This window comes from Diorhabda carinulata, chromosome X (genome assembly GCF_026250575.1).
Source record: "Diorhabda carinulata isolate Delta chromosome X, icDioCari1.1, whole genome shotgun sequence".
Lineage (NCBI taxonomy): Eukaryota > Metazoa > Arthropoda > Insecta > Coleoptera > Chrysomelidae > Diorhabda > Diorhabda carinulata.
Window position 1 is genome coordinate 48669787 of NC_079472.1, and position 27648 is coordinate 48697434.

The 27648-nt window shown below is 31.2% G+C and overlaps 4 protein-coding genes across 22 annotated transcripts in view; 2 read left to right on the plus strand and 2 right to left on the minus strand.

Annotated features, from left to right (window-relative positions):
* The window catches only part of LOC130900496 (obscurin), a 137701-nt gene extending 118099 nt beyond the window's left edge, over window positions 1–19602 (plus strand). For all 18 annotated transcript variants that reach the window (XM_057811150.1, XM_057811151.1, XM_057811163.1 and 15 more), the window contains 13 exons: window positions 1758–2040; window positions 3884–4182; window positions 5237–5709; window positions 7513–7740; window positions 8173–8317; window positions 9788–9923; window positions 10043–10214; window positions 12900–13366; window positions 14068–14245; window positions 14306–14588; window positions 15505–15685; window positions 18159–18384; window positions 19112–19602. In XM_057811150.1, the coding sequence (XP_057667133.1) occupies window positions 1758–2040; window positions 3884–4182; window positions 5237–5709; window positions 7513–7740; window positions 8173–8317; window positions 9788–9923; window positions 10043–10214; window positions 12900–13366; window positions 14068–14245; window positions 14306–14588; window positions 15505–15685; window positions 18159–18384; window positions 19112–19337 (3297 nt within the window). In that variant the 3' untranslated portion in view covers window positions 19338–19602. The remainder of the gene's footprint in view (window positions 1–1757; window positions 2041–3883; window positions 4183–5236; window positions 5710–7512; window positions 7741–8172; window positions 8318–9787; window positions 9924–10042; window positions 10215–12899; window positions 13367–14067; window positions 14246–14305; window positions 14589–15504; window positions 15686–18158; window positions 18385–19111) is intronic.
* A 1811-nt stretch (window positions 19603–21413) lies between these two features.
* Window positions 21414–22329, minus strand: LOC130900502 (ribosome biogenesis protein SLX9 homolog). Of its 2 annotated transcripts, none has more exons than XM_057811186.1 (2): window positions 22181–22329; window positions 21414–22095 (listed from the first exon to the last, which is right to left on the minus strand). In XM_057811186.1, the coding sequence occupies exon 2, from the start codon at window positions 22080–22082 to the stop codon at window positions 21504–21506; it is 579 nt and encodes a 192-aa protein (XP_057667169.1). In that variant the 5' UTR covers window positions 22083–22095; window positions 22181–22329; the 3' UTR covers window positions 21414–21503. The 2 variants fall into 2 exon arrangements, with proteins under 2 accessions (XP_057667169.1, XP_057667170.1); XM_057811187.1 differs by having other exon boundaries at window positions 22167–22325.
* Window positions 22330–22392: 63 nt separating this feature from the next.
* On the plus strand, window positions 22393–23386 carry LOC130900501 (proteasome subunit beta type-1). The gene is made up of 2 exons (XM_057811185.1): window positions 22393–22632; window positions 22715–23386. The coding sequence occupies exons 1-2, from the start codon at window positions 22553–22555 to the stop codon at window positions 23325–23327; spliced, it is 693 nt and encodes a 230-aa protein (XP_057667168.1). The 5' UTR covers window positions 22393–22552; the 3' UTR covers window positions 23328–23386.
* Window positions 23387–26349: 2963 nt separating this feature from the next.
* LOC130901894 (endothelial differentiation-related factor 1 homolog) lies at window positions 26350–27198 on the minus strand. Its single transcript, XM_057813555.1, has 2 exons — window positions 26951–27198; window positions 26350–26897 (listed from the first exon to the last, which is right to left on the minus strand). The coding sequence occupies exons 1-2, from the start codon at window positions 27072–27074 to the stop codon at window positions 26581–26583; spliced, it is 441 nt and encodes a 146-aa protein (XP_057669538.1). The 5' UTR covers window positions 27075–27198; the 3' UTR covers window positions 26350–26580.
* Between the last annotated feature and the right edge of the window lie 450 nt (window positions 27199–27648).

A 27648-nucleotide genomic window follows, 5' to 3' on the forward strand; every position in this document is an offset into this window, starting at 1 on the left:
TCAATAATTTTATCCTTCAAATTTGATATGTAATAAATACAATACTTGAAATATTTATTCTCATTATAATTTTTAAAGTCTCATTTTGCTGAATATTATAACATAATTAAAAAGGGAAATGGTACCTTATTACCCTTGGATCAATGGTATTAAGCATAGCATTCCATTCCTTCGCAACCGTGAAAAATTGGACTACAAGCTTCAAAAGAGGTAAATTTTCCATTGAAGATGATGACCGACCGGGAAGGCCAGTTTCTGTGTCAGTCCCCGAAAATATCGATGCAGATGATTTTATCAGACCGTCGAATTGGGCTAAAACGGATATCTGAAGCACTGAATATTTCATACGAACGCGTTCATCATATAGTTCACGTCAATTTGGACATGAGAAAAATTGCTGCAAAATGGATCCCCAAATGTTTGAATGTTGACCGAAAGCGTGCAAGGGTACAAGCATCGCGTTCGATCTGTGCTCGATTTGAAAACGATGTAGACTTCTTAAACCGAATTGTTACTATGGATGAGACTTGGTACATTTCTAGAATCCAGAAACAAAGTAACAATCGATGGAATGGCGAGACTCTGGTTCTCCAGGACCTAAGAAGTTTCGTGTCCAAAAATCTGCTGAAAAAGCTCTTGCTTCAATTTTTTGGGATTGCCATGGAGTAATTGTGATTGATTTTTTGGATAAGGGTAGAACAATAACTGGAGATTACTATTCGACAATAATGACCACACTATGGGAAAAAAACTGAAGAGAAAAGACGCTGAAAGCTATCCAAAGGTGTTTTGTTTTTGCAGAACAACGCCCCTGCGCACAAATCTCATGATGCCATGCAAAACATTCGTGATTTAGGGTTTGAATTAATAGAAGACCCCCCTTATTCACCAGATTTGGCTCCATCTAACTATCATTTCTTTCCTCAATTGAAAAAAAGTTTAAAAGGTCGTAAATTTTCGCCCAACGAGGAGTAATAAAAGCTGTGGAGGTCTGGTTTGCAGGGCAAGAAGAAACATTTTTTTGAAAGGTCTAGAGACGTTGCAGGTTCGCTGTGATAAATGTATCCAATTAAGAGGAGAATGTGTTGAGTAATAAAATATTACTGAAATTTTGTTTGGTTCTGATATTTATTTGAATGTTTTGGGTTAGCAAATTAGCGAACTTAATTGATGTTAATGTATAAGCGTTTTACAGAATTTTCTTTGTTTAAATCTAATCAAATCCATAGTAAGGAACACAAATTGTATGACTTCAAAATTTCTAGAATGGAAATAGTCTCCCTTGTTGATGATTCATATATTTAGTATAGTTTAGAGGCTCGTGAAGTAAAAACTACTTAAAAACAATATGGAACAGAATCTACTGTCCAATTTTTCAATTATCTTTTCTAAACAGATTTAACTATGAAAATTAATTACAAAACTTTTCTAGAAGACTTCAGTGAACCAAAAATAGGAAAAGTATTACTGCTGTAAAAAATTGCATAACTCCAATTTCAAAATTCTCCCACCTCACTTTTATATTTTGTCAATTTTATATGTCATAGTTGCTAATGCAGAACCTAATTGATAAAAAATAAACTTTTTACTCTTTCATTTGATAAGTGGCCTCAAACTGTGAATAATTTGAAGCTGTAGAGGTGAAATCTTATGACATTAGATGAGCAAATTTAATAGAAACATTTCATCAATAACAAAATGTCACCGTGTGATGCCTTAAAATGTTTTGGACTAATCACTCTTCTTATTCTACTTAGATAGCATTCATTGAACCAGATACTACAATATTAACCATAAACGACATCATTCTAAAAGATGAAGGACTTTATTCAGTTAGCGCTCGAAATGTAGCTGGTTCCACATCCGCCAGTGCAATGTTGTACGTCGAGGAGAACGAGCATGAATATAAGTTGAGAAATTACTACAACTTGGCACCTATAAGACCTAAGAAACGTACCTACACAGACTTTTATGATATTGGTGACGAACTGGGGCGTGGTACACAAGGAATAACTTCTCATGCCGTGGAAAGACTTAATGGTATTGTATATAAATATATATATAAATGCATATAAATGTTCTTGATTTTAGGTCTCTTCTGTTTTAACATTAGTTGATCGATTGAAGGTGATCTATAGATCAATATAAATAAACAAATTGTCAGTGTCAATATGATTCTTTGATAAAGACTTAAAGAAAAGTCGAAACGTCAAAATTTATCTTTCTTTTAATTATCAAAAAAACTAATTTTTAAGAGACCTAAAATCAAGAACATTTAGATGCATTTATATATCAAAAGGTCTAAGAAATAAAAAGTTGAGGATATTCCATGTACTGGAACTTTGCTCTATTCAAATTTAAACATTATTCTTTTTGATTTAAAACTTTTGCTAAACTCCATTTCTTCATAGAGATTGCCTATTACATGATTTTTTTACAACAACTCATCCTTTTTGCCTCCTAAGTATTTTCCTCTGTCATATTTATTTTGTCTTCATATAATTTTTTCATTATCCACATTTACAATCGTTAAGTAGATACCACTACCACTACAAATATTTCTCGAACAGGACCATCCAAATTGCTATCTATATTTATTTTTCAAACTTTATTATTATAACCATTCAGATGTTAGGAAGAAGTACTTTTCAATAGCATAGTATAAAACTATTACGTAAACCAACAGACATCTCAATCCCTGCGATATTTTTTAATTGTTCCTAGTTAATTGTTGGGTATAGAATCTGAAAAAAAAACGCACATTTCGACTGTTAGATTTATTTTTTGAGTTACGCTAAATTTATCATTTTCTATTTTCTTCAATTTTTGAATATTTCTATATTACTATTCCAAGATTAAAAAAACATGAATTTTACTATTTATTTATAGAAATACATGTTTTGAGTATTTATTCTACATTTTACATACATATGATTGTAACATAGGGTTTGGTAGAGTAGTGTTGCTGTAGGCTCCAACAGTAGTTGGACATCATATTAATATTGATATTCCATAGATTTGTTGTGATGGAATATATTCCTATTCTTCACTATCATCATCAAAGTTTTCTTGAAAATTTTATATTGCAACCGAGAATATCAAAATTTGAACACATAATTTCCACTAATTCTACATAATTCTCTACTTTATGGCTCACTAGGTAACTTTGAATTGTCAAGTGTTTGATCTACTCAATATTTCTTCCAAATGCACTTCAGATTTTGTAATAAAATCTAAATCAGGGTATGTCTATTTGTGTCTATTGTTATGCCTTTAATATAAACAAATCAAAAATAGCCTTTGCCAATATACAAGTATGTTTTGTGGTCCTGTTCGAATCATTCAAAAATTGAGTCACTTCCTTTTTTTAAATTATCTAATGTCAAAAAAGTTCAACACATGTCTACATATAAAATTTAAAACCCAAGATTAATCCTAATTTCCCAAATATATATGTGTCTAGCTAGATTCTAATTATGGGTATGACATTTCTATGTCGCCAAGAAAAGAAATAATTATACATATCCCTATTTTTGGCTAGTTATCATAACTAACATCAAGAACTAGAGCTTATAGGGAAATCTGGTCATGATCTTGGTGTCTTTTCCAGTTCAAATTTAATATTGCTCCTTGAAAGCAGAACTTTGCCACAATTTGACTGTTTCTTTATGTCTTACCGTTTTCGACATTTCATTGACACCCCACGAATTTGGAACTTCTGGTTCATAATTTTTTATTTTTATTACATACAGTAGCCTCAACAAATATTTTGCATTTAAGCTCTTGACTTATATCAAATGATAAAACACACTAAATCAGCATATCTCTGGATTGTATTATAGAATTCCAATATTAACTTTTTAACAAGTGTATATATTTTCAGGTCGCAATTATGCCGCTAAAATAATGTGCGGAACAGGAGATTTCAAACCGTTCATGTATAACGAACTTGATATTCTAAATGAACTCCGTCACAAGAAACTAATTTCTTTGCATGATGCTTACGAAACTGGCGATTCCTTAGCTCTCATCTTAGAACTTGCCTCTGGTGGAGAGTTGGTTAGAGATAATCTACTTAAATTAGATTATTACACCGAAAGTGACATCGCTGGATATATTCGTCAGCTGCTTCAGGGCCTGGATTACATGCATGACCGAGGTTATGCTCATATGGGTTTGAACGTAAGTATGTAGTTCTATGAGTCGAGTTAGTTTATGAGATTGAGAAAAAAACAGCGATTCATAACATAAAGACAAATTTATTATTCAGATAATCAGTAACCGTTCATCACTCTTTATTGTACAATTAAAGGCATTTTTCCAAAATACCAGATTCTCATTTTGCCCCCATTTTCGATGCTTTAAAATGTTGACTCTCTAATGGTGCGCGGATCTGTAAAAACTAGACAAGTCCCATACAAAAAGAGATTGAATTGTGCTTGTCTTTTGACTTCTCCTTCCACATATAACAAATGGTCTTATTCACGACAATTATTGTACAATGCTTTCGGGACTCTTGATGATTTTCTCATAACGTATCATCACCCAGAGAATAAGTCAAAAAAGGGTGCAAGTGAAGTGATATCCATGTTAGATTCCAGATAGTAAAAAGACAGAATTGTGTTACCAAATTTAATAGACACTATTTACAACCAGTTTAGATTTTTTTATGCTTCTTTAGAAGCAAATTCTTTTACACTTGACAATATTAGGACTTTTCTGAATCTCTAACCCGGAATCGGGCAGATCATCATCCAGCTGATTGCGGATCCTAGCCCAGAACGAGATTCAGATCGAAACTTCCGAACATCTTGTTCTATTTTCGATGAAAATTTCAAATTTAAAGCATAATTATTATTAGTTATCCCATTTATCCACTGGTCTACCAAAGTAGAAAGGTCAGTTTCCGAACAACAATTAATGTGATTCATGTTAGTTTCTGAACATTAGAATCATAATCGGGTCAATCCGATCATAGTTTCCGAGAAGTCCTGTCGTTTTCCTTTCTTCGGTAGAAAATGCTATGAAAATATGCTAATAAAAATTATGACTTTTAATGATAGCCTTTTTAATATTTCAAATATACCTTTAACGATTATTTACATTACTACAAATAATACCAAGGTAAAGGTTAATGATTAAGTTGAAGCTGAACAAATATTAATAGTTACAATTAACTCTATTAATTACTGTTACAGATTTAATTACTAACAAATAATTATCTATTGTATTTTAGTTGGGAGATCTACTAATATCTCACCCAGGAGGTGACGATCTCAAGATAACTGACTTCAGTCTATCCAGGAGGATCCAGCACGGCAATTTCTACCCGTTGAAATATGGAATGCCAGAGTATGTCAGTCCTGAAGTAATCAATGGTGATGGTATTGGCTTCAGTCAAGATATGTGGAGTGTCGGTATTATAACTTACATCCTCCTCTCAGGAAGATCGCCTTTCAGAGGCGATAATGACAGGGAAACGTTGACTAAAATTAAAGAAGGAAGATGGAGTTTTCACGACGAATGGTGGTCGAAGATAAGCGTTGAAGCTAAAGATTTCATAAGCAGATTATTGTGTTATGATATTGAAAGCAGGATGGACGTTAGGACTGCTTTGAGACATCCATGGTTAGAGAAAGCTGATAAGAAATATTCTGACGAATTCCAAATAAGAACGAGCTATCTCAATGATTACTGGCGTCTTTATAGGTATGTTTTTTATAATTTTTACAACACTGCCAAGTTAAGTTTGTAACCAATTCCGCGAGGTAAAATCTTTTCAAATATATTACTTTCAATTTTTTTCAATCATATCGATCATTTCTTCCCCAGAAGCAAATTTAAGAAAAATAGTCTCTTCTAGGAAGTAATTAGTTTCCTTAATTGTTTTGTAAAGACATAATTATATTTACATTTGATCCATTGAGAAAAAACGATAACACAAGTTTAAGCATCCCTTCACTGTGCTGCTTCAAGTATATCCACTAATACATTCTTTACATTTGTCTTTAATTCCTCGTTCTTCGATATTGTTCCTTCATGCAACCCTCAAGAAGCAAATTTTTTTGTTCCATAAGCCACTTCTCTGGCTAGAATATTGATTAATCAGTCACGATATTGTCCTGTTGGGGCTTCTTTCTGTAGAAAACCTCTGCCTCAATTAGTAGCAACGCAATTTTAGACTTATTTGATTTCTCTCTTGTATTAACGTTTGTGTTAGATGAACATTATCTACATTGGACTACTTACTGTCCAGCGTGATCATATTTCATTATCTAATCACATTCGTAGTTACCTTCCATTTTATTGTCTACTTTTTTTCTTTTATTTTCTCAGAAGTTTTCTCCAGTTCAAACTAAGTAACTAATATAAATGTATACAACAAGATCATTTCAGATTAATTTTTTTTTAAATCTTATTCTTCCATTTTAATCTGTTCTTTTATGTAGATGGGTAGGTTGAAAAATTCCAATTTAAACTTTTGATATGAAATGTGTGTCAAATATAATTTCAATAGCAGGTAAGATGGATGAGGCATTTGTGTAATTTTTTAGAATAGACACACATTTATGTTCAATATACATATCGCACCTCCACTCAAGTAGTGTCATACGTCAAAAATCAAAACTATCCAGTGATAATCGTTTGAAATTGAAACTTTATTTTTCACTGTTCGGATGATAACTCTGAAACTGACGAAGTTACTGCAATGACAGCTATTCATGTGACATAATTTAAGATAAGAGTTTCAAGTTCTGTAGTAGCAATAGTACAATAAAAAAGATCTTGTACTTTTTTGAATTGCGAATGTATTCTAACTTTCATACTGTCCATCTCTATAAATATCTACAAGTTCAATGCTTCCATTAACCAGGCATATTTGAAACTTTTCATCATGTCCAATTTTGGCATTGATAATAATATAAGTTCACTAGACCTTATTTTGTTGTGTAAACATTCGTCTTAAAAATAAATTTAAAATGTCCCTTGATGAAGCTAATAATTACTTAATCTACTTACACTACATTCATTATGTGCCAAGTTATTTTAGTCCTCGAAAATTTCGCTATCGTTAACTAAATAGCCAGTTACAACTGAAACATTAATTGTAATGGACAACCTGCAGAAGTATATAATAGAAAATAACAAGGTTAGAGAAGATATCGAAGAAACATTTAGATACAATATAAAAGTATATAATGGTTTCGATAAACTATCTGCTCATAAGAAAATATACCATATATCTGAATATGATTTATATAAAATCGAAATGATCTTGGCGTAAGTGAAATATTTTTTGTATTAAATATTACATGCATCCCCGAATAATTCCAATGCACATAATATCGATCAATATAGAAAAAAAATAATCAAACTTCCAAATAATATACCTGACTGTTGACAATAACATTTTTCAAATTTTGGTTATCCAACTCCACATTTTTTTTAATCTATTTATAGCAAACTCTTAGCTCTTTTTATAAATCATAACTCGTCCCTATTAATTTGTAGAGAATGGTATGACAACGCGTCTTGCAGAAGATGGTTCAGACGCAGACCACTAGAAGGAGCATTTACTCATCCCTCAAAGATGGTATATCCTCCAGGTGATTACGAATCGCCAAGAAGTACTCCAGCTCCTTTGGATAAAACACCAAGAGCGCCGAGAACTTGGGAGGATCAACTACCTACAAGATCTCCCTTGAATTATGAAATTGGCGTAATAAAATCTGAGAGTCAGTAAGTATCAGTTTAATTGAAAAACATAATTGTTGGTCTAAAATTAGAGTGGACATATGCTGATGAGTTGGAATGTTGGAAAGATAATGTGTAGACAAGAATTTTTTAGCTGTGACCACCATCACTCTGTTGATGGGGTGTGCTGTATTTATGTTGCACGATTCAACGTAGGCAATTGTGCGAAAGTTGAATTATTATATCAACATTTACGTTACTGGAAATTTGGTTTCAATATTGCAGCTTGACTATTAAAAAGTATTTTTGGAGTGAGTTTTACAGAAGAGCTATTTTTTAAAACCCTCACCACAACAATAGGTAGTGTAATAGCCCAAAACATCCAGATCATAATCGTCAGACGAGTAAAGGTGTCTGTAACTTTCTATTTGTTGTACCTAAGTTTGCTGGTCTCTCACATCGATTAATTTTTTTTAGTTACCAAAATGGCCCTGATACCTACTTACTACAGCTAAGGGATGTCGATTTTCCTGTACGTCTTCGTGAATATATGAAAGTGGCTGCTAATAGAGGCCCAGGTGCAGGATATATTCTATCAGATGAAAATGGATATGACTGGGGCGTAAGTAATATATCATATAATACTTATTATCAGATATGGGTAATTCCAGATAAAATATGTTACTGCAATTTCAAACTTTGGCGTTTTATCAATATAGAATAATCAACATGACATGTATTAAAATGCATGGAATTTGAGCTTCCTTCTAAACTAGGTTTCAATATCAACAGATTCATATAGTTTTTAAGTTATTTATCTTATCAATTGAAAAAATTTCACAATATAATCTGAAAACTATTATGTTTTGTACCCTAAATGTTTGAAACTATTACAAGACTATAATTTTTCTTTGCAAGTAATTAATTTCTAGTGAACTAAAATTATATAGTTTACTCAAGTCATAGTCCCCGATTCCTAATGGATATATAAACAGGTTATTTGTTATGGACTATACTAGTATGACAAGATCATAAACCACAAGCCTCCGGCCTCCAACTGTCATGCTTTTCCACCTTTGTACCAGGGTTGTTACTTAAGATTCGAGATATATACGGAGACAAATAAAAACAAATATTTATAATTGGATATGGATTTATTATTTTTAAAAATAATCTCCATTAAGATCAATACACTTTAGCATGCGTTTAAACCAATTGTCGAAGAATTTTTTCCATTCAGATTGAGGTACCTTCGTTCGCAAACAACTTTCGTTGGATTTGGCTCGTCTTGAAAGACTGATTCTTTGCTTGTCACGATCTTATAGGCATCTTTTGAATCACCCCTATTGTATTTTTTCGGCATATCTTTGCACCAATAGACACAAACTGCTTGTAGCGATTGTCAAATTATACAGTATCCAACGCGAATAAATCTTTTTGGCAGCAAAATCTCACGGTATGTCACCTTATAATATCAGTTTACCCATAGCATCGATGTTTTTCGGCGCAACAGCCGATTTTGGACGACCTTCACGCTGAAGCGAAATGCAACCACGATTGCTGTTGGTTAAATCTACGTCGAAAGTCATAGAAAATCATCGCATGAAAATGTTTGCAATTTAATTCCATTTTTGGACCAATAATACATTCACCATTAAAAATGTCAAACTTTTTTATGGCAATGTCAGATTTGACATACTCACATCATTGTTGCCATATCTCAAAACTTAAGTAACAACCCTCGTATGTTCAAAAACATTACCATATGACCAATGACTGATTTTATAAGAATAAAAAACACTTTCTGGCTGAAATGCCGCGCAAAGAATATTAGATTAGATTTCCTCGTATACAACTTTATTGATGATGAACACAAATGTACGATGAATCACATCTATAGGGAGAAATAAGAAACTTGTGAAATTTTGTTATGACTTTTAGGTCTCTTGGGCAAAAGTATAAAAATGATATGAAAACCTATTTATGTTTAGACCTATTTTTGTGGAAAAAACAACGACAATGATACTAATTGCTACTTGGCTCCATATTTATATATACGTCAAAATTCATAGTCATTTAATTATATTTTCAGACCCCTATTATCAGAGAAAGACGCCGTTTCACAGATATCATGGATGAAGAAATTGATGATGAAAGAAAAGCTCGCATATATAGGTACGGTTCTGAAGAAAAAGAGCCTACTACTAGAAGGATTAAACATGAAATAGGTACAATTTTAATTACAATCCTTATATTAGTAAATTATAAAGAAATTCCTTCCAAGTGAATTTTTATAATAATATACATATATCATATATTTGTTTGACATTATATTGTATAATTGTAGGCTCTCGTTTGGATGCATATGTGGAAGCTGAGGCATTCCTTGAATCTAAGCAAGAAGGTCGTCTACCTTTCTTTAGAGAAAAACCAAGTTTAACAGCAATGACCGAAGGGCAAGATCTCGAATTAACTTGTCTAGCCGTTGGTGAACCACAGCCAATTGTACAATGGTTCAAGTGAGTTATTTAACATGATCTTTTTCATATAATATTTTATTTATAATTTAATGATGCCAAAATTTTGACCTTTACAAAATAGATATCTTATATATTAAAAAAATTAATGATTTCCATTCCGAGTCCGTTCAGGAGTTCTACACAACCGATTTGCTTAATTTTTTTTTCAATGAAAGGTATTGATGCACAGATCAGCCATCAACCATTGGATTTCGTCTTATTTTCACCATTCTCAAGTTATACTCAAATGCGATTTCCCCCTGTACATTACTTATGGGAGTTTTTCACATACACACGTTCTATCCTCAATATCTCAGGTTCTATTCAAGATATAGACTTCGTTTTGGTTTAAGAACACTCGCTGAAACACCTTCTTTCTTTTGAGTTTTTGAATACTTAAATCGGTTGAGTTAGAGAGGAGCTAGACGCGGACATTCAATGTGGAGTTATGGATTTTTGTAGGTTTTTGGCAATTTTTCTATGCGAGCGAAGCCGCGGGTAAAAGCTAGTTTATATATTAAAATAATCATTCGAAAAATAAAGAAGCTTCCTCCTTTTTTATTATCTTCATATATAGTCTGGCCTGAATTGAAGTGTTGTTATTTGTTCTCATTACTTTTATCACTGTCAATAAGATAATTAAGAAGTGTTTTTATCATAGCTAGTTATAAAGATATATTCCTGCAACAATGTACATAATTTTAAATTCAGCATTATTTTTTTGTAAGCAATATTCGACAAAGTATTTATTAGTATTACCTAATGTTAGGTTAGGTAATACTAATGTTAGGTAATACTAATAAATTAGAAGAATAGAAGAATTTCCTAGAAATAAATAAAGTAACTAAAAATTGTACACCTTCTGTATAGGACCTCTAAACTAGGAAAAAAATACATAACCCCAATAAGAGAGACAAGCTTTATTATCATTATAAAATTTTACAATTTTATCGACAAAGTGACACAATTTTATATGAGATAATATAAAAAATAAAATAACGATTTGCCTTAATAATAGTAATTATAATATATACTAGCTTTTACCCGCGGCTTCGCTCGCATCGAATCCATTAAATAAGTATCAGAAATCATTATAATAGAAAAGAACGAACTCTGTAGCTATATTAGAACCTGAGATATAGATCTTTGAATGTAGAATAATTGCCAAAAACCTACAAAATTCCATAACTCCACATTGAATGTCCGCGCCTAGCTCCTCTCCAACTCAACCGATTTAAGTGTTTAAAAACTTAAAAGAAAGAAAGTGTTTCAGCGAGTGTTCTTAAACCAAAACGAACTTTGTAGCTATATTAGAACCTGAGATATAGATCTTTGAATGTAGAAAAGTTGCCAAAAACTTAAAAAATCCATAACTCCACATTGAATATCCGCGCCTAGCTCCTCTCCAACTCTACCGATTTAATTGTTCAAAAACTCAAAAGAAAGAGGGTGTTTCATGGAGTGTTCTTAAACCAAAACGAAATCTCTATCTTGAATAGAACCTGAGATATTGAGGATAGAACGTGTGTATGTGAAAAACTCCCATAAGTAATGTACAGGGGGGAAATCGCATTTGAGTATAACTTGAGAATGGTGAAAATTAGATGAAATCCGATGGTTGATGGCTGATCTGTGTATCAATACCTTTCATTGAAAAAAAATTAAGCAAATCGGTTGTGTAGAACGCCTGAACGGAGTCGGAATGGAAATCATCAATTTTTTTAATATATAAGATATCTTACTTCACACTAAATTGAATTAGGTAGGTATGCCAGTCTTTTGAGTCTATGGTAAATTTGTAGAAATCTGCCACGGAATAATAATGTCGTTCAAGAAGTAGACTATGCATGAATGGGTCTATCAGTTGAGTAATGAAAGCGAGCGAACCAAACTATCAGATTCTAAAATGAAAAGAGCGGCCAGAGTTAGAATTTTATGTTTTTTAAAATAGAATTCTCAATGCGTTCTACTACTCAAACTATAAATATGATGAATATCTCTGTTTTGTAATTTGAAAATAAATTCGAAGAGGTGTAAATTACAAGCTCCCCAGAGAGGCAAACCATAGCGAATAACGAGTAGTACGTTGTTGAAGCAGCACGAGAATCGACCTGTTTAGACACAGATTTAATCGCAAAACAAGCAGAGGATAATTTTTTGCCAAGTTTTTTATATGTACAGACCATTGAAGAGCACCGTCAATATGTAGACCAAAAAACTTGATCGAATTTGAGGATCGTATTAAGTTACTTTTGAGTTCTAGAGCTGGTAAAGCTCCTTTTTAGGATAAAACTAATGCTTTTTCAGTGTTTAGACAGAAACCGTTCGCGTCAGACCAGGACTTAATTGTAATGATATCTTTGCTTATGGTAGAATGTAAAGCTTGTATATCTGGACCACTAATGAACTCAAAATTCTAATGTAATACATCAATTCTGGTAGTTCAGCAAAAATTTTATCTGCATAATAATCATCACAGATAGAAATATGTTACGATAGTATACATAATGAAAAATTCCACTTTCTTCTAATATTTCAGTTCCTCTACATACCTGAGGCTTAAAATAATAAAATGAATATCTACAAAATACAAAGCAATATTGAGGGGGAACCTTCCGATAGTTTTCTATACAATTTACTACTAATAATTCTGACAGTTGAAAATAATTATTTGATTTGTTTCAGAAACGATTCCATTGTAGCAGATTCCCACAGAATAAAAATCTATACAGATGGTGACGGAAGATCTCACTTTAAACTAACTCCAGCTCTTAATTTCGATCAAGGTTTATATAAAGTTGTGGCTCGTAATAAGATTGGACAAGTGATAGCTAGAACCAGAATCGTTTTGGGTTTGGTACCTGATGAACCAGATAGTCCTGAATCGCAAGAAGTATCTGACAGTGAAATTCTACTCACCTGGAAACAACCAAGATTCGACGGTAACGCTCCGGTTATCTGTTATAGTTTAGAATATAAAGTTGCCGATGAATTGGATTGGATTAAGAAGGCTGATAATATTGACCACGAGTTCTATCTAATGAGCGGTTTGGAATCCAATAAAAGTTATATATTCAGATTGGCTGCAAAGAATTCGATAGGATGGAGCGACCCAGGTGTTCCTTCCTCACCTATTACAACGAAACCAGCAGGTAATATATAATAACTTGGGTCAAATTATGTTTTGCGGTTTTATTCTCAAACACTGTGTTTTACCAATGTAGACTGTTTTCCCCTGTGGGGGTGGTTTTGAGATTGAAAAGAGAAGGGGAAAATTGGGTAACCATCACTTTAAGATCGACGGCTTCTCCCAAGAATATTTTTGCCTTTAAGGTTAACTGGTCAAGATAAAATAACTAAAATTATTTTTGAGGTAATTGCAGAATTTTTTGAGTTCCAAAGCAGAAACACGTCATATTCGTCTTATAATTAATAGTTATTTCTAATCTAATTTTTTCAGGACAGACAGTTACATTAATCACTTAAACTTAACGCAGATAATTTCTTCGTCGGTTGAAGATTTATTGACCTCCTCTATATTAGGCTCTATATTCACCCAAAAGGATGTGAAACCTTTGTACTTTCTCACCAATCCTTATATCTCACAGAAGGGTATCTGAAATAGTTTCATTCACCCTGAAAAGGGACTATAAAGTTGCTTCTAAAAAAGATCGATTCTTATCTGCGTTATACTTCTTTTTTCTAAATGAAATGTAAGATAAGATATGTAATGTAATATTATATATCCAGTGCATTGTACTAATTATGACGCTGTCTACAATAAGAAACCGCTCGTAATATAAGTGTGTATGAAATGCATACAAATATGAATCCAAATAAATAATTTTTGTAGGTTCTCCAAAAGTGCAATTAAGTAAAGCAATGCTGCATCTTCAACAAATGACTGATAGTGGAAAAGAAGTGGAGCTAGAATGCAAAATTCGTCTTGATTACAAACTAGAAACGACGCCTATAGAATGGGAAGAATCAAATGTTCAAGAGCGATACAATTTCATATCTGAAATATCAAGGTTAGTCAAAATTATGACAACTTAAAAAAATTTTTATAACTGTTGTGTGTCTTTTTTCAGAGGCAGTTTCTCCGTGGTACTAAAAGGGGTTGATAAACGAAACGACTCTGTAGTTGTGGCAAAAGTATTAGACTATAACGAAAAAACTAGAGAAGACGTAGATGGAGAATTCGCAGCTTTGAGATCGCTTAGACATGAGAGAATTGCCAGTCTTTTATCGGCCTACAGAACAAACGGAACTGCGGTATTTATATTAGAAAAACTTCAAGGGGCTGATATTTTGACGTATCTCGCCAGCCGACACGAATACACGGAACAAACTGTTGCTACAATTATTTCTCAGGTTAGTTGAGCCATAAATATATGTAAGGGCTTTGATGGAAGTCGAAATTTTGGTCATCTGTCACCCTTGAATCGTCATAAATTCGGTTTCTTCTCTTAATATTTGATATACTGAAGCGGGGATACCAAATGTAATGTCTATTAGGTATTATTAGTATGTTGGCAAGCAATAAAAATAGCTTTTAGAAGATCCCACAAAAACGACGCAAATGAATGGAGCTTAACGATGCTTAATTCAAAATTCAAAATTCAAAAATTCAAAATTGTGCTCCTATAATTAGTAAAAATGATTAAACAAATAAATTATTTTGTAAAGTGTCGGTAGGACTTAAACGCAATTCATTAGGAGCTCCTGACAAAATCATATTTTTATGCTGACTTGAAAAAGACTACTATAAGTATTTCTTCTTAAAATATTCAATATTCTATTAAAATAAAGAAACGTATGTTATTCTTTTTAATATTAATTTTTAAAATTGTGATTGTTCGGTAAATTATTATTATTTTTAAACAATTCAACAACATGTTTTTCAATAGTTTGAATTAGACAACTAATTAATAAATAAAAACATTTCGAATTCACTATAATATGTACAACTATCTAAACAGGTTAATTCCCAAGAACAAAGAAATACTTGAATCTAAATTTCGCATCAACTAATTTGTTTCGAGAACAATGATACATTATTCAAGATTTAATTTGCCATCGTTCGAACAGAAAACACTTTTCCTAAATTTGAGACTCATGCTATGCAACTCGTAAAACCATATAACTACCATATGAGACATTTCCTGAGTCTTAAGTTTAGGTCATATCACCTAGATTTTGTAATTTTATTTTCGAATCATAATAATATATCTCGTGTCTTCATTTTAACCTTTTTTAATTATAGTTTTCTAATTGAAACTTTTCTTAGGTTCTAGATGGAATACAATATTTACATTGGAGAGGACTATGTCACTTGGACCTTCAACCAGATAATGTCGTAATGTGTGGAGTGAGATCAGTACAAATAAAATTGGTAGATTTAGGAGCTGCCCATAGAGTCACAAAATTAGGCACCAATGTTCCGATACTTGGACATCCTGACTATATTTGTAAGTATAGGAGTAGTGGATTTAAAGTATGATTTTTTAAAATTATTCCAAATAAACACCAAAGCCTTATTTGGTAAACCAAAAATCCTCTTAAAATTATTCAAACATTTAAAGCACATGTGGAAATTATAATAGTTTGAAATTCTAAAAAGCTTCAGTTATTTATTAACATTAGTTGATTGAAATTACGATGTTTAATGGAACGTCAATAAATAATTATTCTAAACGAATCAATTCCTCAATCCAATGTTCTAATCTTCTGTTATATTAACTACATGCAACTGAAACTGAAATCAGAAAAAAAGTTAATATTAAATTGGATACCATGAGCTTTTGAACGGAACGAAATTTACAAAGAGGTAGAAACATCTTAAAATTCATGTTAAGGTTAGTTGTTTGTAGCTATTAACTATGTCTAGAGATTAATCGGTGGTATAACAGTTATCTGCTAGTGTGATCCGTGGGCTAGAGGTGATTGGTAGTATTTATCTAAATTATTACTTTATTGTTACCTCTTAGGAAGGTAGTAAAGTGAAAAAGAAAACTCAGTAGTTAAATTTCTCTGCCTAAATTAATCAATTCAATTTGAAGTAGGAAATCCACAAATTAGTAAATTAAATTTTTAGAAGTGGCTATACAACAGAAGTGACTAAGTAATAGGCAATCAATATTTGTAAATTTTGAAATTTGTGAAAGTTGTATCCAATTAATTTTTTATAACCTGTCTAACAGGCGAAGGAGTCAAGGTTCCAGTTATTGGTAATATTGAATATATAGGTATGTGAGTATTAGAACGAATGTGAATCCCGTGTTGGGCTATCAAAGTATGTAATCTTTTTTTGCCCCAAACACTTTTATTTCCGAAATTTTATAAGCTTTGTATCGTATTTTAGCCATTGCTGGGAGCAATTTGCTTAACCCCATAAAATTACATAACATATTTTTCAATTTTTGTGTGCTTCTTTATGAGTAGATACTGAATTGGTAATGTCCAATTTTTTCAGAATTATTGCATAAACATGTTAAAATCTTATTCAACTCAACTTCAATACTGATCAAACTCTATTGAGAAATTATCAATTCTACTTTTCACAAAACCAGCAGAGGATCTAACCAATTTGTTCCTACAGAAAAAAATAAGCTGGTCCATCATGTCTCAACTAACTTGGATTAAATCTTCCTATAAACCAAATCACAAAGTTCTTCCGCCTACAACTGATATCTTATGTATTGGATAGACTTTTCAGTATTAAAATAATATACAACTAGACAACAGATATTAGTTTTAACATATCAGTTTTAGTAGAATGGTCTTCTCTTTGCTAACCAAAACGACCCCGAATCAAACCTGGGTCTGAACATCAGAAAATAAAAGTTCAGTATACCATTTCTCGGTGACAAATCACTGTATTATGCCATAGTGTTACCCCTTAACATAAATGACAATTGATTCGTCGTTAATTTATAGATCCCTCTATCAGTGGTAACTCGGGAGCACAACACATATAGTAGAGGTCACTGTGTCCCTCCGGACTAAAGAGATTTCTGACAAATCAGTGTACTAGGGTCATAATTCTATTTCAATGGTACTTTTGATATTTAAATTTCAAACTACATCATAGCAAAATATTGTGTGATATAGCCATTCTATCCATCTACAAATCTGTAAAAACATTTAATAGAAGAATGTCTTTTTAAACTGAGAATAGAAAATAATGTAAAAAAATAACAACATAAAGCTTTAAACATCCTAGTTTACATAAACACAAAATAAATGTTTCAATCCAAATATGTTGAAGACTAAAGAAAAAACGCAAAAAAATAGACCATAAAAACGAGAAATTCAAATTAGCAGCTTGGCAGAAATATAAAAATGTCTTTAGAAAAATTATTCCAAGCTGGATATATGGTATAACATTTTGGAGGGATGACGGCAAATCCAGCTTCGATAATTTACAGAGTGTCTCCAAATATTGTGATACGTCTAGATCATTTGGTTTGAGCAGTTTAATAAATAAACGTCATAATAGTGAAGCTTACCAAGTAACTTCCACACCAGCAATTTAATTTATAGATATACTATTTCTAAATCCTCTCTCTTTAGTAATTATATGAATTTAGGAATAATTTCATTACAATTATATTGATATAATTATAATAATATTGATATAGGAGACAAAAAACACAACACTTTATGGATGTACAACTTATTAATACAAACTGTATTTTATACAGCACTGCAAATAGTGCTCATACTTTGTTTTATACAGCCCTACAGATAGTGCTGATAATTTGTGTGATACAACACTACAAATAGTACAATGCTTTATTATATGAAGTTCTACAAGTAGTGTTCATATTTTGTGTTGTTTTGCAATATACGAGTTCGTTCTATATATATTCTATATATATATATATATATATATATATATATATATATATATATATATATATATATATGTTTATTTGACAGCACCTGAAGTCCTAGCGGAAGAACCTGCATTCCCTCAAACAGACATTTGGACAGTTGGCGTTTTAACGTACGTTATGCTGTCGGGTACGGTGCCATTCCGTGGTCAAGACGAAAATGAAAGTAGACAAAATATTCTATTCGTACGATACAGATTCGAAAACTTATTTCAGGAAGTCACACAAGAAGCGACTAGATTTATTATGTTGTTATTCAAACGTCATCCCAAGTAAGTTTATTTATTAAAATAGAATTGGGTAAGCAAGTTACCATTTTCAAATTCAATAACCGATTTCTTTATTTAATTTGCTGGTAACAGTGAAACATCCTTTCTTACTTCGAGAAATATAATATTTTTTATTTGAACTAGAAGATTAATGCAGATTTTATTATCGATTCAATTCTAACACATCAATATGTCTCTGAATCAGATTAAAAAAAGTTCTTCAAAATGATAAGATAAATTATTTCATATTTAAAATATCACAGTAATTATATGAAAACTAACATTAGCGTTTAAGGTAAAATTTGTCTTTGCCACTTTGACATTTTTGACTAAAACGTTTCGGCGATTAATTTCTAAAGCTACTCTTCATCACTGGTACACCAAAATCGAATGTGATGTAGTTCGATTATAGATGAAATTGAAGATAGCATTAAAGTAATTCACTTAACTGCAGTTTTAGATATAAGATTGGCCTGTTTCAGAATCTTGCATTCAATCTCATTCTATGTATATGGAGAACATATAGTGTTCTAGTATGAACGCAGTTGTTTAATTGACATTACTATCTATGTGAAATTATGGCAAAACAAAATTTATTTTGAAAATTAAAGGATTTCAATTTAATTCATTCAATAATCGGCCCATATGGAACTGTTTCATTTACAATAATCTTATTTACTCTGGTTCATTGATCACTACTTGAACAAAATTTTTAACTATTTTTTTGTAGTAAAAGACCAACACCTGAGGAATGCCACGAAAATCGCTGGTTACAACCAACAGATTACATGATTAAGAAAAGAGAAAGGGCAGTTTTTTTGGGGCACAGAATAAAAGAATATTCAGAAGAATATCATAACTCCAAAGACCAGTCAGCACAGAAATCCCAGAGTTTGTCTGGTATCAAATTGATAAGGTCACAAAGTATACAGGAAGAATTACTGACTGCGCCTTAACAACTGTAGGTTTTATGTTATGTAAATAATGTTTATAAATTGTTTCTATTACTGGAGAATATTTTAAAAAAAGCAAGTAATTTGCATGGAATTTCAATATTACAGATACAAAAAGATACAAAATTTTCAAGAAATTTATCTGATTATACACAATATGTTTAGTTATGAAAGTTATATATTGTTAAATAGATATTAAGGTTTTCTTTTGATTTAGAATCATTTAAGTTTTCTTTTTGTTGTACTAATAAAGTGATATCAAAATAAATACTTGTTATTTACCTATTGAATTTTCCCATGTATGATTTTTTTAATGTATATTTTTATCTTGTTATTGATGGGTATTTATACAAATCCTTCAGTTCTTCGGTAATTCTTTTTCTCCATACTCCTTCACTTGTTTTTATTCCCCCATATACTTTCCTCAACACCTTCCTCTCCCATGTAACCAATTTTGTTTCTCCATCCTTTGTCCTTTTATCATTTTACTTAATAACCCCATGGATTTACTTCCTTTAGCTATTTTCTTATTTATTTCTGTCCTCTGTTCATTTTTATTTGACAGTGCTGCTCCCAGGTATTCGGATTTACAAACTTTTTTATCTTTATCTTTTGTCCCTTCGTGTTTTAATTTCTATATATTCCTTTTAACCAATCACACTTTGTTTTCCCTTAATTTATTCTTAATCTTGCAGAATATTCTTTCCATTTTTTTTGTTCTGGTTATTAAAGCTAAATCGTATGAAACAAGAGATTGAAATCCCTTTTCAACCCTAAATTTGTCTGATACAATTCCATCTCTGCTGTGTGAGTTATCTACTGTCATCTTGACTAACTTCATAATTTTTTTCGAAGTTCCTAATAGATTGAAGACAGCAAACATATAATATGAAGGTCTAGATTTCACTCATAACTTTTATCCATGATCGTCTCAATGGTAAATAATTGATTCGTTGTTCCTCTTCCTTTCTTGAAACCTCCTTGGTAATCTCTGACTATCCTTTCTTGGTACACGTTGAGTCGGTTTCTCACAATTTTACCTAAAACTTTATACACCACATCAAGAAGAGATATCCCTCTATAATTAAGTGTTCTTCAATATTTTGTAGTCTTTTGCGCATGTATATTCTCTTTTTGTGTCTGTGTATCTTTTTTGTATTCTTTCGAATTTCTGAATATTTTCTCTGTCGAGTCAGTTTTCAGTGTATTTAGTCATACTATATTCCTTTCTTCCAGTTTCTTTTTACACTTCTCATTGAACCATTTTTCTTGCTTGATTTTTTTCCAAGCCTAGCGTTTGCTCTGCCACGTGTGCCATTAATTTTTCTATTTGCATCGACTCATTTCCACATTGTCGTCTATGTTCATTGTTCTCAGATTTGTGCTGAGATACTCTTGAATTTCCTGTTTCACCTTGTTTTCCTGTATCATTGATGCATTATACTTCTTCCTTTTATTGTTCACATTCGGTATTCTTGGTAACTGTTGCTTGATGTTTCATATCAAAGTATTCGTCCACCAGGCCTCTTTTTCTTTTTGGATCCTCGTCGTCAGTATCCATTCTGCTCATTTTATTACAATAGTGCGAAAGGAAAAACAACCCAGACCAACTCTTTTAATTTTTCCTATCAGTATAATATATTCGAAATTTTTTCTTTTTTTTCAGTAATTCATGTTTTACTATTCATATTCTTTTTCAGATTTTTTCGAAAATCTTGCAGCACCACTTTTCTAAAGAACAAAGTTCTATTGCTTTCTATAACTTTTTTTTCATGTTGTCTGTTTTTTGATCACTGTAGTTAATTGTTTATTTACTTACTTTGTAGGTGGTTTTGGATCATATAGGTCAAAAATTACACTCACCATTAAAATCTGTTATATTATCTCCAGGCCACACTCTTCTATGTTATTTCCATGATGTTGCTTTTTCTAAAACTCTCACAATTTGAGATTAATTACAGACAAAAACTCTCCATCTATCACTTGATTGCTGCCCTACCACATTATTATTATTATTATATACTATAAAACATTTAAATGTTGTTTCAAAATAGAGAATTTACATTAATAACACATAAGTAATTGTGAAAGCAACTTTAATATAATCATAAATATAAGAAACAGTTTGATTTTGTGCAATCCAAAGAACAGAATAAGGGAGAAGATAAATTAAGACTTGGTCCTAAGTTTATTACGTTCTTCTTGAACCATAGCTTGTAGATGATTGGAAATGATATCAAATGGATTGGTAGAAAATGTTTTATTTTTGAGTATTCTTTTAAAAACAGCCATATCTTCAATTAGTTTCTTTTTTCTTTGCCTAGCTTTTCCAATTCCTCTATTTTTTATAGATTCTTTGGGTAACATGTTATTACTTTTGGATTTACTTCTAATTAGATCTTCTATAGAAGGTAAAGCATCAAGTAATGGATTTGTGTCTCCTATTACAGAAACATTTTTTCGCTTTTCTCGAATCTTTGCTTGCTTCTTAGACTCATTGACAACATCAATTTTTTTCATCAAAAATTTACGTTTAATATTTAGTTTATCTTTTTTCTTAATTATTCTACCAAAGGATTTGCAGGATTCTACAGATTTGTGAGATACAACAGTTCTCATTTTGTTTGTATGATTTTTCATACTCTTCATAATAGAGTTTACATCAGAAACACAATCAGCTTTTAGTGATGGTTGTGTAGTTGATTCACTCCGAGGAATTACTACTTTTGGTTTTTTTATTTTTCCCATGAGTGCTATATATCTATAAAATACAATCAAAATAGTGAATTTTGCCTTAAATATAAATGAAATTAAAAAGCAATAATGAATCACCTATATCCTCCTACCTTTACAAATCAAACGCTAATTTTGAATTATATTTGTATATAAAGTAAGTAAACCATTTTATCACCTAAAATTCAATCCAAACATAAATATTATAAAAATGCACTCCAAGTAATCCAAAAGCACTTCTTTTTTGAAAGTCAATGGTGGATACCTTACCTATCTTACCTAAGGGCATTCATTTTCTGGTCTCATTTTATTAACAGTTACATTTCTTCAATTTTTACTATTTCCTGGATATGTATTGAAATACGTCATTTCGTACAGTATTGAAGATAGAAGTAGAAGTGACGAACTTCAGTCGAATTATTTCGACTTGTCATTATTAGTTTTCGCCTTTCGGTTTCTCATTTTTGGTTTAATATCTAGTAAAAATGGTTCAACTACCAAATTATCTAGATTATTCAGGAGGTTCAATTCAACGCCAAATTAATCCTTATGCAGATAATGGAGGGTAAATATGCATTTATTGGAATAATAATTTTAATTGTAATCGAGTATTCAAAGATTTTAACAAAATTGTCTTCAATTTTCAGAAGTGTTGTTGCGATTGCTGGAGATGACTTTGTCGTAATTGGTGCAGACACTCGTCTTAGTTCCGGATTTTCCATTTTTACTAGAGAACAAAATAAATTGTTTCCTCTCTCATCTACAACAATTCTAGGATGTGCTGGTTGTTGGTGCGACACGTTGACTTTAACCAGAATCCTTAAATCACGTATGCAGATGTATCAACAAGAACATAATAAAACAATGTCAACAGTAGCATGTGCTCAAATGTTATCCACAATACTGTATTACAAAAGATTCTTTCCTTATTATATATCAAACATTCTGGTTGGTTTGGACAATGAAGGGAAAGGTTGTGTGTACAGCTATGATCCAATAGGACATTGTGAGAAAGCCACATATAGAGCAGGTGGATCAGCAGGTGCTCTACTTCAGCCTTTACTTGATAACCAAATTGGCCAAAAGAACATTCTAAATCCATCAACCGAACCTCTTACACAAGAAAAAGCATTGGCTACCCTCAAGGATGTTTTTATTTCAGCCGCAGAAAGAGATATCTATACTGGAGATAGCGTATCCATCAAAATTATTACTAAAAATGGAATTAAAGAAGACACTTTTGATTTAAGAAGAGATTGATTCAGTTTTTCATATGTAATAATAAAATTATAATGTTCAAATAAACTCATTTGTGTATATTTAGTTTAATATATAAAAAACCTTTGAAAAACGATATTAGTAAATCAGTATATAAAAAAGGTAGGGAAAGGACAAAAACAAATCATATAAGAGTTTTGAAACATGAAATGAAAAAGGTTAGATTGAGGAGACGAAATTGCGGTAACTTTGGAAGTTTTTGAGTTATCATTTGAAAAATGAATGGAATTTTCGCTAATAAACTCCTGAGGAATATTCAGATATATAATTTATCAACTAGTTGAAATATATATATAAATATTTATGTTTCTAAATGTTGTTGATTTTAGGTCTCTTCTTTTTCAAAATTAGTTTCTTTAATAATTTTTAAAAGATAGTTTTTCTTTTTCAAAATATAAAGAAAAGTCAAAACGTGAAATTTGATCTTTTGAAAATTATTAAAAAAACTAATTTTGAAAACATTAGAAACATAAACAGTAAAAGGTCTAAGAAATATATCTTTCAATTATAAAGATAGCTAGGAATATTTTACTTATTTACGATATTGAATATTTGAATGATATGTTAGGTTAAAGAGCCATGGTTTGCAATCTTGTTCGTGGTTACTTTAATGGTTGAATAAGACTAACTGTTTGTTAAATACTGAAATTCTCAAAGTTACTATTTTTGCGTTTTTATTTCTATAGAAATAGAAGGGTGATGAATTCGAAAGACAATCTTGCTTTGCTTTGTCGTATGATTTTATTATTTATGGAGGTATATTACATATGGAGCATAAAACAAAAGCACAGTAAAAGCGAATCAAGTAACTTAATGAGAAATAAACAGAGTAATTCTAAGAAGTATAAAAAATTAACTACTAAGTAATAAACTAATAAACCCAATAAATAAAGGTTGTATGCATCTTTTAAAATTTTTTTCCAAAGTTCCGTGCTTCTGCAGCTTCATTGGATAATAATCCAATTGTAATAAAGCATGGTTATAATAGTTGCAATGTGCAGAAAGATTTTATGGAGCGTAGGAGACATAGATTGCCATGAATACAGCTTAATGTAAAGTTTGGCCGGTTCCATCCAATAATCTTCAATTTTATCAACTTCACCTTATGCCGGCTGGATGTAAGGATATCTTTACTTCTCTCAGAACATTCGGACAACCGCTTTTGTGGTCGGCCAGCTCCAGTCTTGTTCTGAGGCGAAATTTTTGGAATTGAAAAAGTTTCTTGTAACCACTGGGCATTGTCTTTGAAAAAATCATGGTTTTTGTAAGCCTTCAACCAACTTTATTTGAATTGTGATTTGACATATGAAAACTTGTGTTTAATATTCGTGATCTTTTCTTCGGAAAGGTCTTCACATGATATTCCAAGGTTTCGTCTAAACTGTAGAGATCCTACAGTTGCATCTTGTCAAATAAAAGTTTCAGTGTCATTATTCTGAGGTGATCCCTTTGAAATGAAACAAAGATGAATAAATTTTAAAATATATTTAAACAACTAAACAACGTTATCGAGTTCCTCTTATTTAAAAATTCAATTCGAGCAGAAACCGGGGTTACCCTAAAATATAGCTAATATCTTCAATAGTACAAATTATTGTTTAATTCCTACTTTCATGAGTGCTTTTATTTTGAACTGTTCAATTATTAATTGGAACATTATGCAAACGCTAAAAACTAAGTACTTAAAAAATATGTGTTTTACCTTCATGTTCAGAAGCAATGCGAAAATAACAGTAAAACCGACAATAATAATATTCGTCGTAGAACAGAACCTTCTGGCACCACAAAACAATAATTAATATGCGATTATAAAGTAAAAACATACCAATTTTATTGGTTTCAGATTTTTTGAGTGAGTTGATCTTGATGCACTATATAGTTAATTAATTAAGGCATATGGCTACTCAGGCAGTGTTTTTTGTTTCCAGGCAAATAGTTTTATAAAATTGGTTTTTGACCAGCTAGATCTATCAAATACCTCATGTACGTTGCGAAAAAATATTTATTTAGAATACTTAAGATATGAGGATATTATAAACTCGATTCATAAGTAAAACCTCAAATAAAAATAAAACTAAAATTAAATACAAAACACCTTGGAACAATTTACATTATTAAACATTTTGATAGATGAAAAAGTAATGCAGTGTGGGATATTCCTCATAGATCTAAAAAGTCAATAATGTCTTGTACCTATATTTCTATATTTTACTATATACCCATTCCATGAAATGACACTACACAATGAGGTCAATGGGAAATTACTTGGATACAGTATTAACATCAATCAATTACAATAGTTGCCCTAATAGTTCCTTGCACATAATGAGGACTTGCTTGATGTGACATGCAACTTCTAACAATAAACCAAACTCTGTCGTTTTTACACTAAGAAATAAAAATATAGTTTGTAAATGTAAAAGTAATGTAGACAACAGACAAAACATTTGGGCATGGAAAGTTGGTACTAATAATTATAGATCTATGCATTATTATTCTTTATCACCTAAAAACTAAATTGAGGAACGGTTTTGATTAAAACTCCCTTGTGCTCGATATTTTCCTACACTTCCAATAATTATTGTCCTACTTCAAAAAATGTATGCAATATGAACAAACTTTATGTAAAATGTTGATCACTCTTTATACTGGTAAAAACTCTATGGAAATTGTTTGGTAGTTTTTGAATTCATCAAGAATCTTAATGCAGTGCAGGCTTTGTTTTATGTAGAGATAAGAAAAAATAAAATTTGTCTCATGTCATTTTGAGGCAGAGCATGGAATAATATACCAAAAAAGAATTATTAGAATCTAATATCTTCTTAGTTGAATTTTGACAAGCTTTGGACAATATTGGAAATTATTCAAATTGGTAATAAAAGACACTTTTGTGCTTGTGCTAATATGGGAATAACTGTTGAAATTTTATCCTTTGGTAACCAAAATTAGGTAAAGTGAATGAAAATGCATGAAAAAGAATCATTTTTCAAACCACCCATTTATTGTTATATTTTTGTTTTAATGAAACAGCTAATATTAATACAGCAGCAGTACACAAAGATTTTTTTTTCTAAAAAATGATTAACATATTAACCTACATGAATTTATAATTGCAAGGGTTCTTACAATAAATGCAGGAATCCTAGAAGTGTTTTTACTATGAGTTATGTAGGAAAACCATTCTTTAAAATTAAATTCATCATCCAAAAACTTTCTTAGTTCCCCCAGGACTATATTACTTTTTATTTCCTGGGGGCACTACGGGAAGTCCGCGATCTTTTCCTCTCAGTTTCAAGCCTATTACCCTCTCAATTTTACCAATGATTGCATTGTTTGGAATACCACGACCTGCTTCATAATCTGTTATAACTTGTGGCTTCTCGTTAATTTTTGTGGCAAGATCTTTTTGACTCAAACCTTTAGCCTGACGTCCCTGTTGAATTAATTTTCCGACATCTAAAGAAATTGTTTCATGTTTAAGTTCCTCCGTTTCTCTATCCAATTTGGCAGTATTTTTTGTTGCTACATGCTGTTTATTACTTCCAGCACCCCCTAAAAACGAAAAAAATATATAGAAATAGAAGAGTCTAGAATTCAGATCTTACATTTCAATTGCGTGTCAACAGCTACACCTTGACGACGAGCAGCATTTATGGCTTGCTCGCTCTTCATAGTTGAAGCTTTAGGGGCCCTTTTTTTTAAAACCGTTACAGTATCCCAGTCCGACATGATTTAGTTTTTGTTCTATTATTTAAAACGTAATCTTAGGAAAATGAATGCAATATTGAATAATTAGGATAATCTTCTTCTTCTAATAATAGCTGTTTCTTCTTTTTTTGATTTTTTTGTTATTGTCAATAAACGATAATATACATTATTTACTCATATAACATACTTGGCCTTGTCTTTGAGGAATCACAAGCTCTGCATCTTGTTCGGAATTAAACGGTATACATATACTGACACAAAAATAAAACCGTATCACAATTCTAGAATTATCAAGTGTTACGTGTTAAATATGAATATAAGACAAATATTTCGAATTGATATCAAACTTATTCTAGTCTATACTGATGAATGAATTTATCTCTTGCTCGCCACAACCTTATGACAAAGATGGCAGATGTCAAGCTATCACTTATAAGTATTTTTTGTTGTTAGCTTTATGGAAAATTAATTTTTAAATCAAATATCATTTTATACACTTGAGTAAACAAATTTCAAAATAAAGCATCAATTAATATTTTCTATAGACCATTTTTGTACTTTAAACAAAATTATACTCATAGAATTATATATTTAG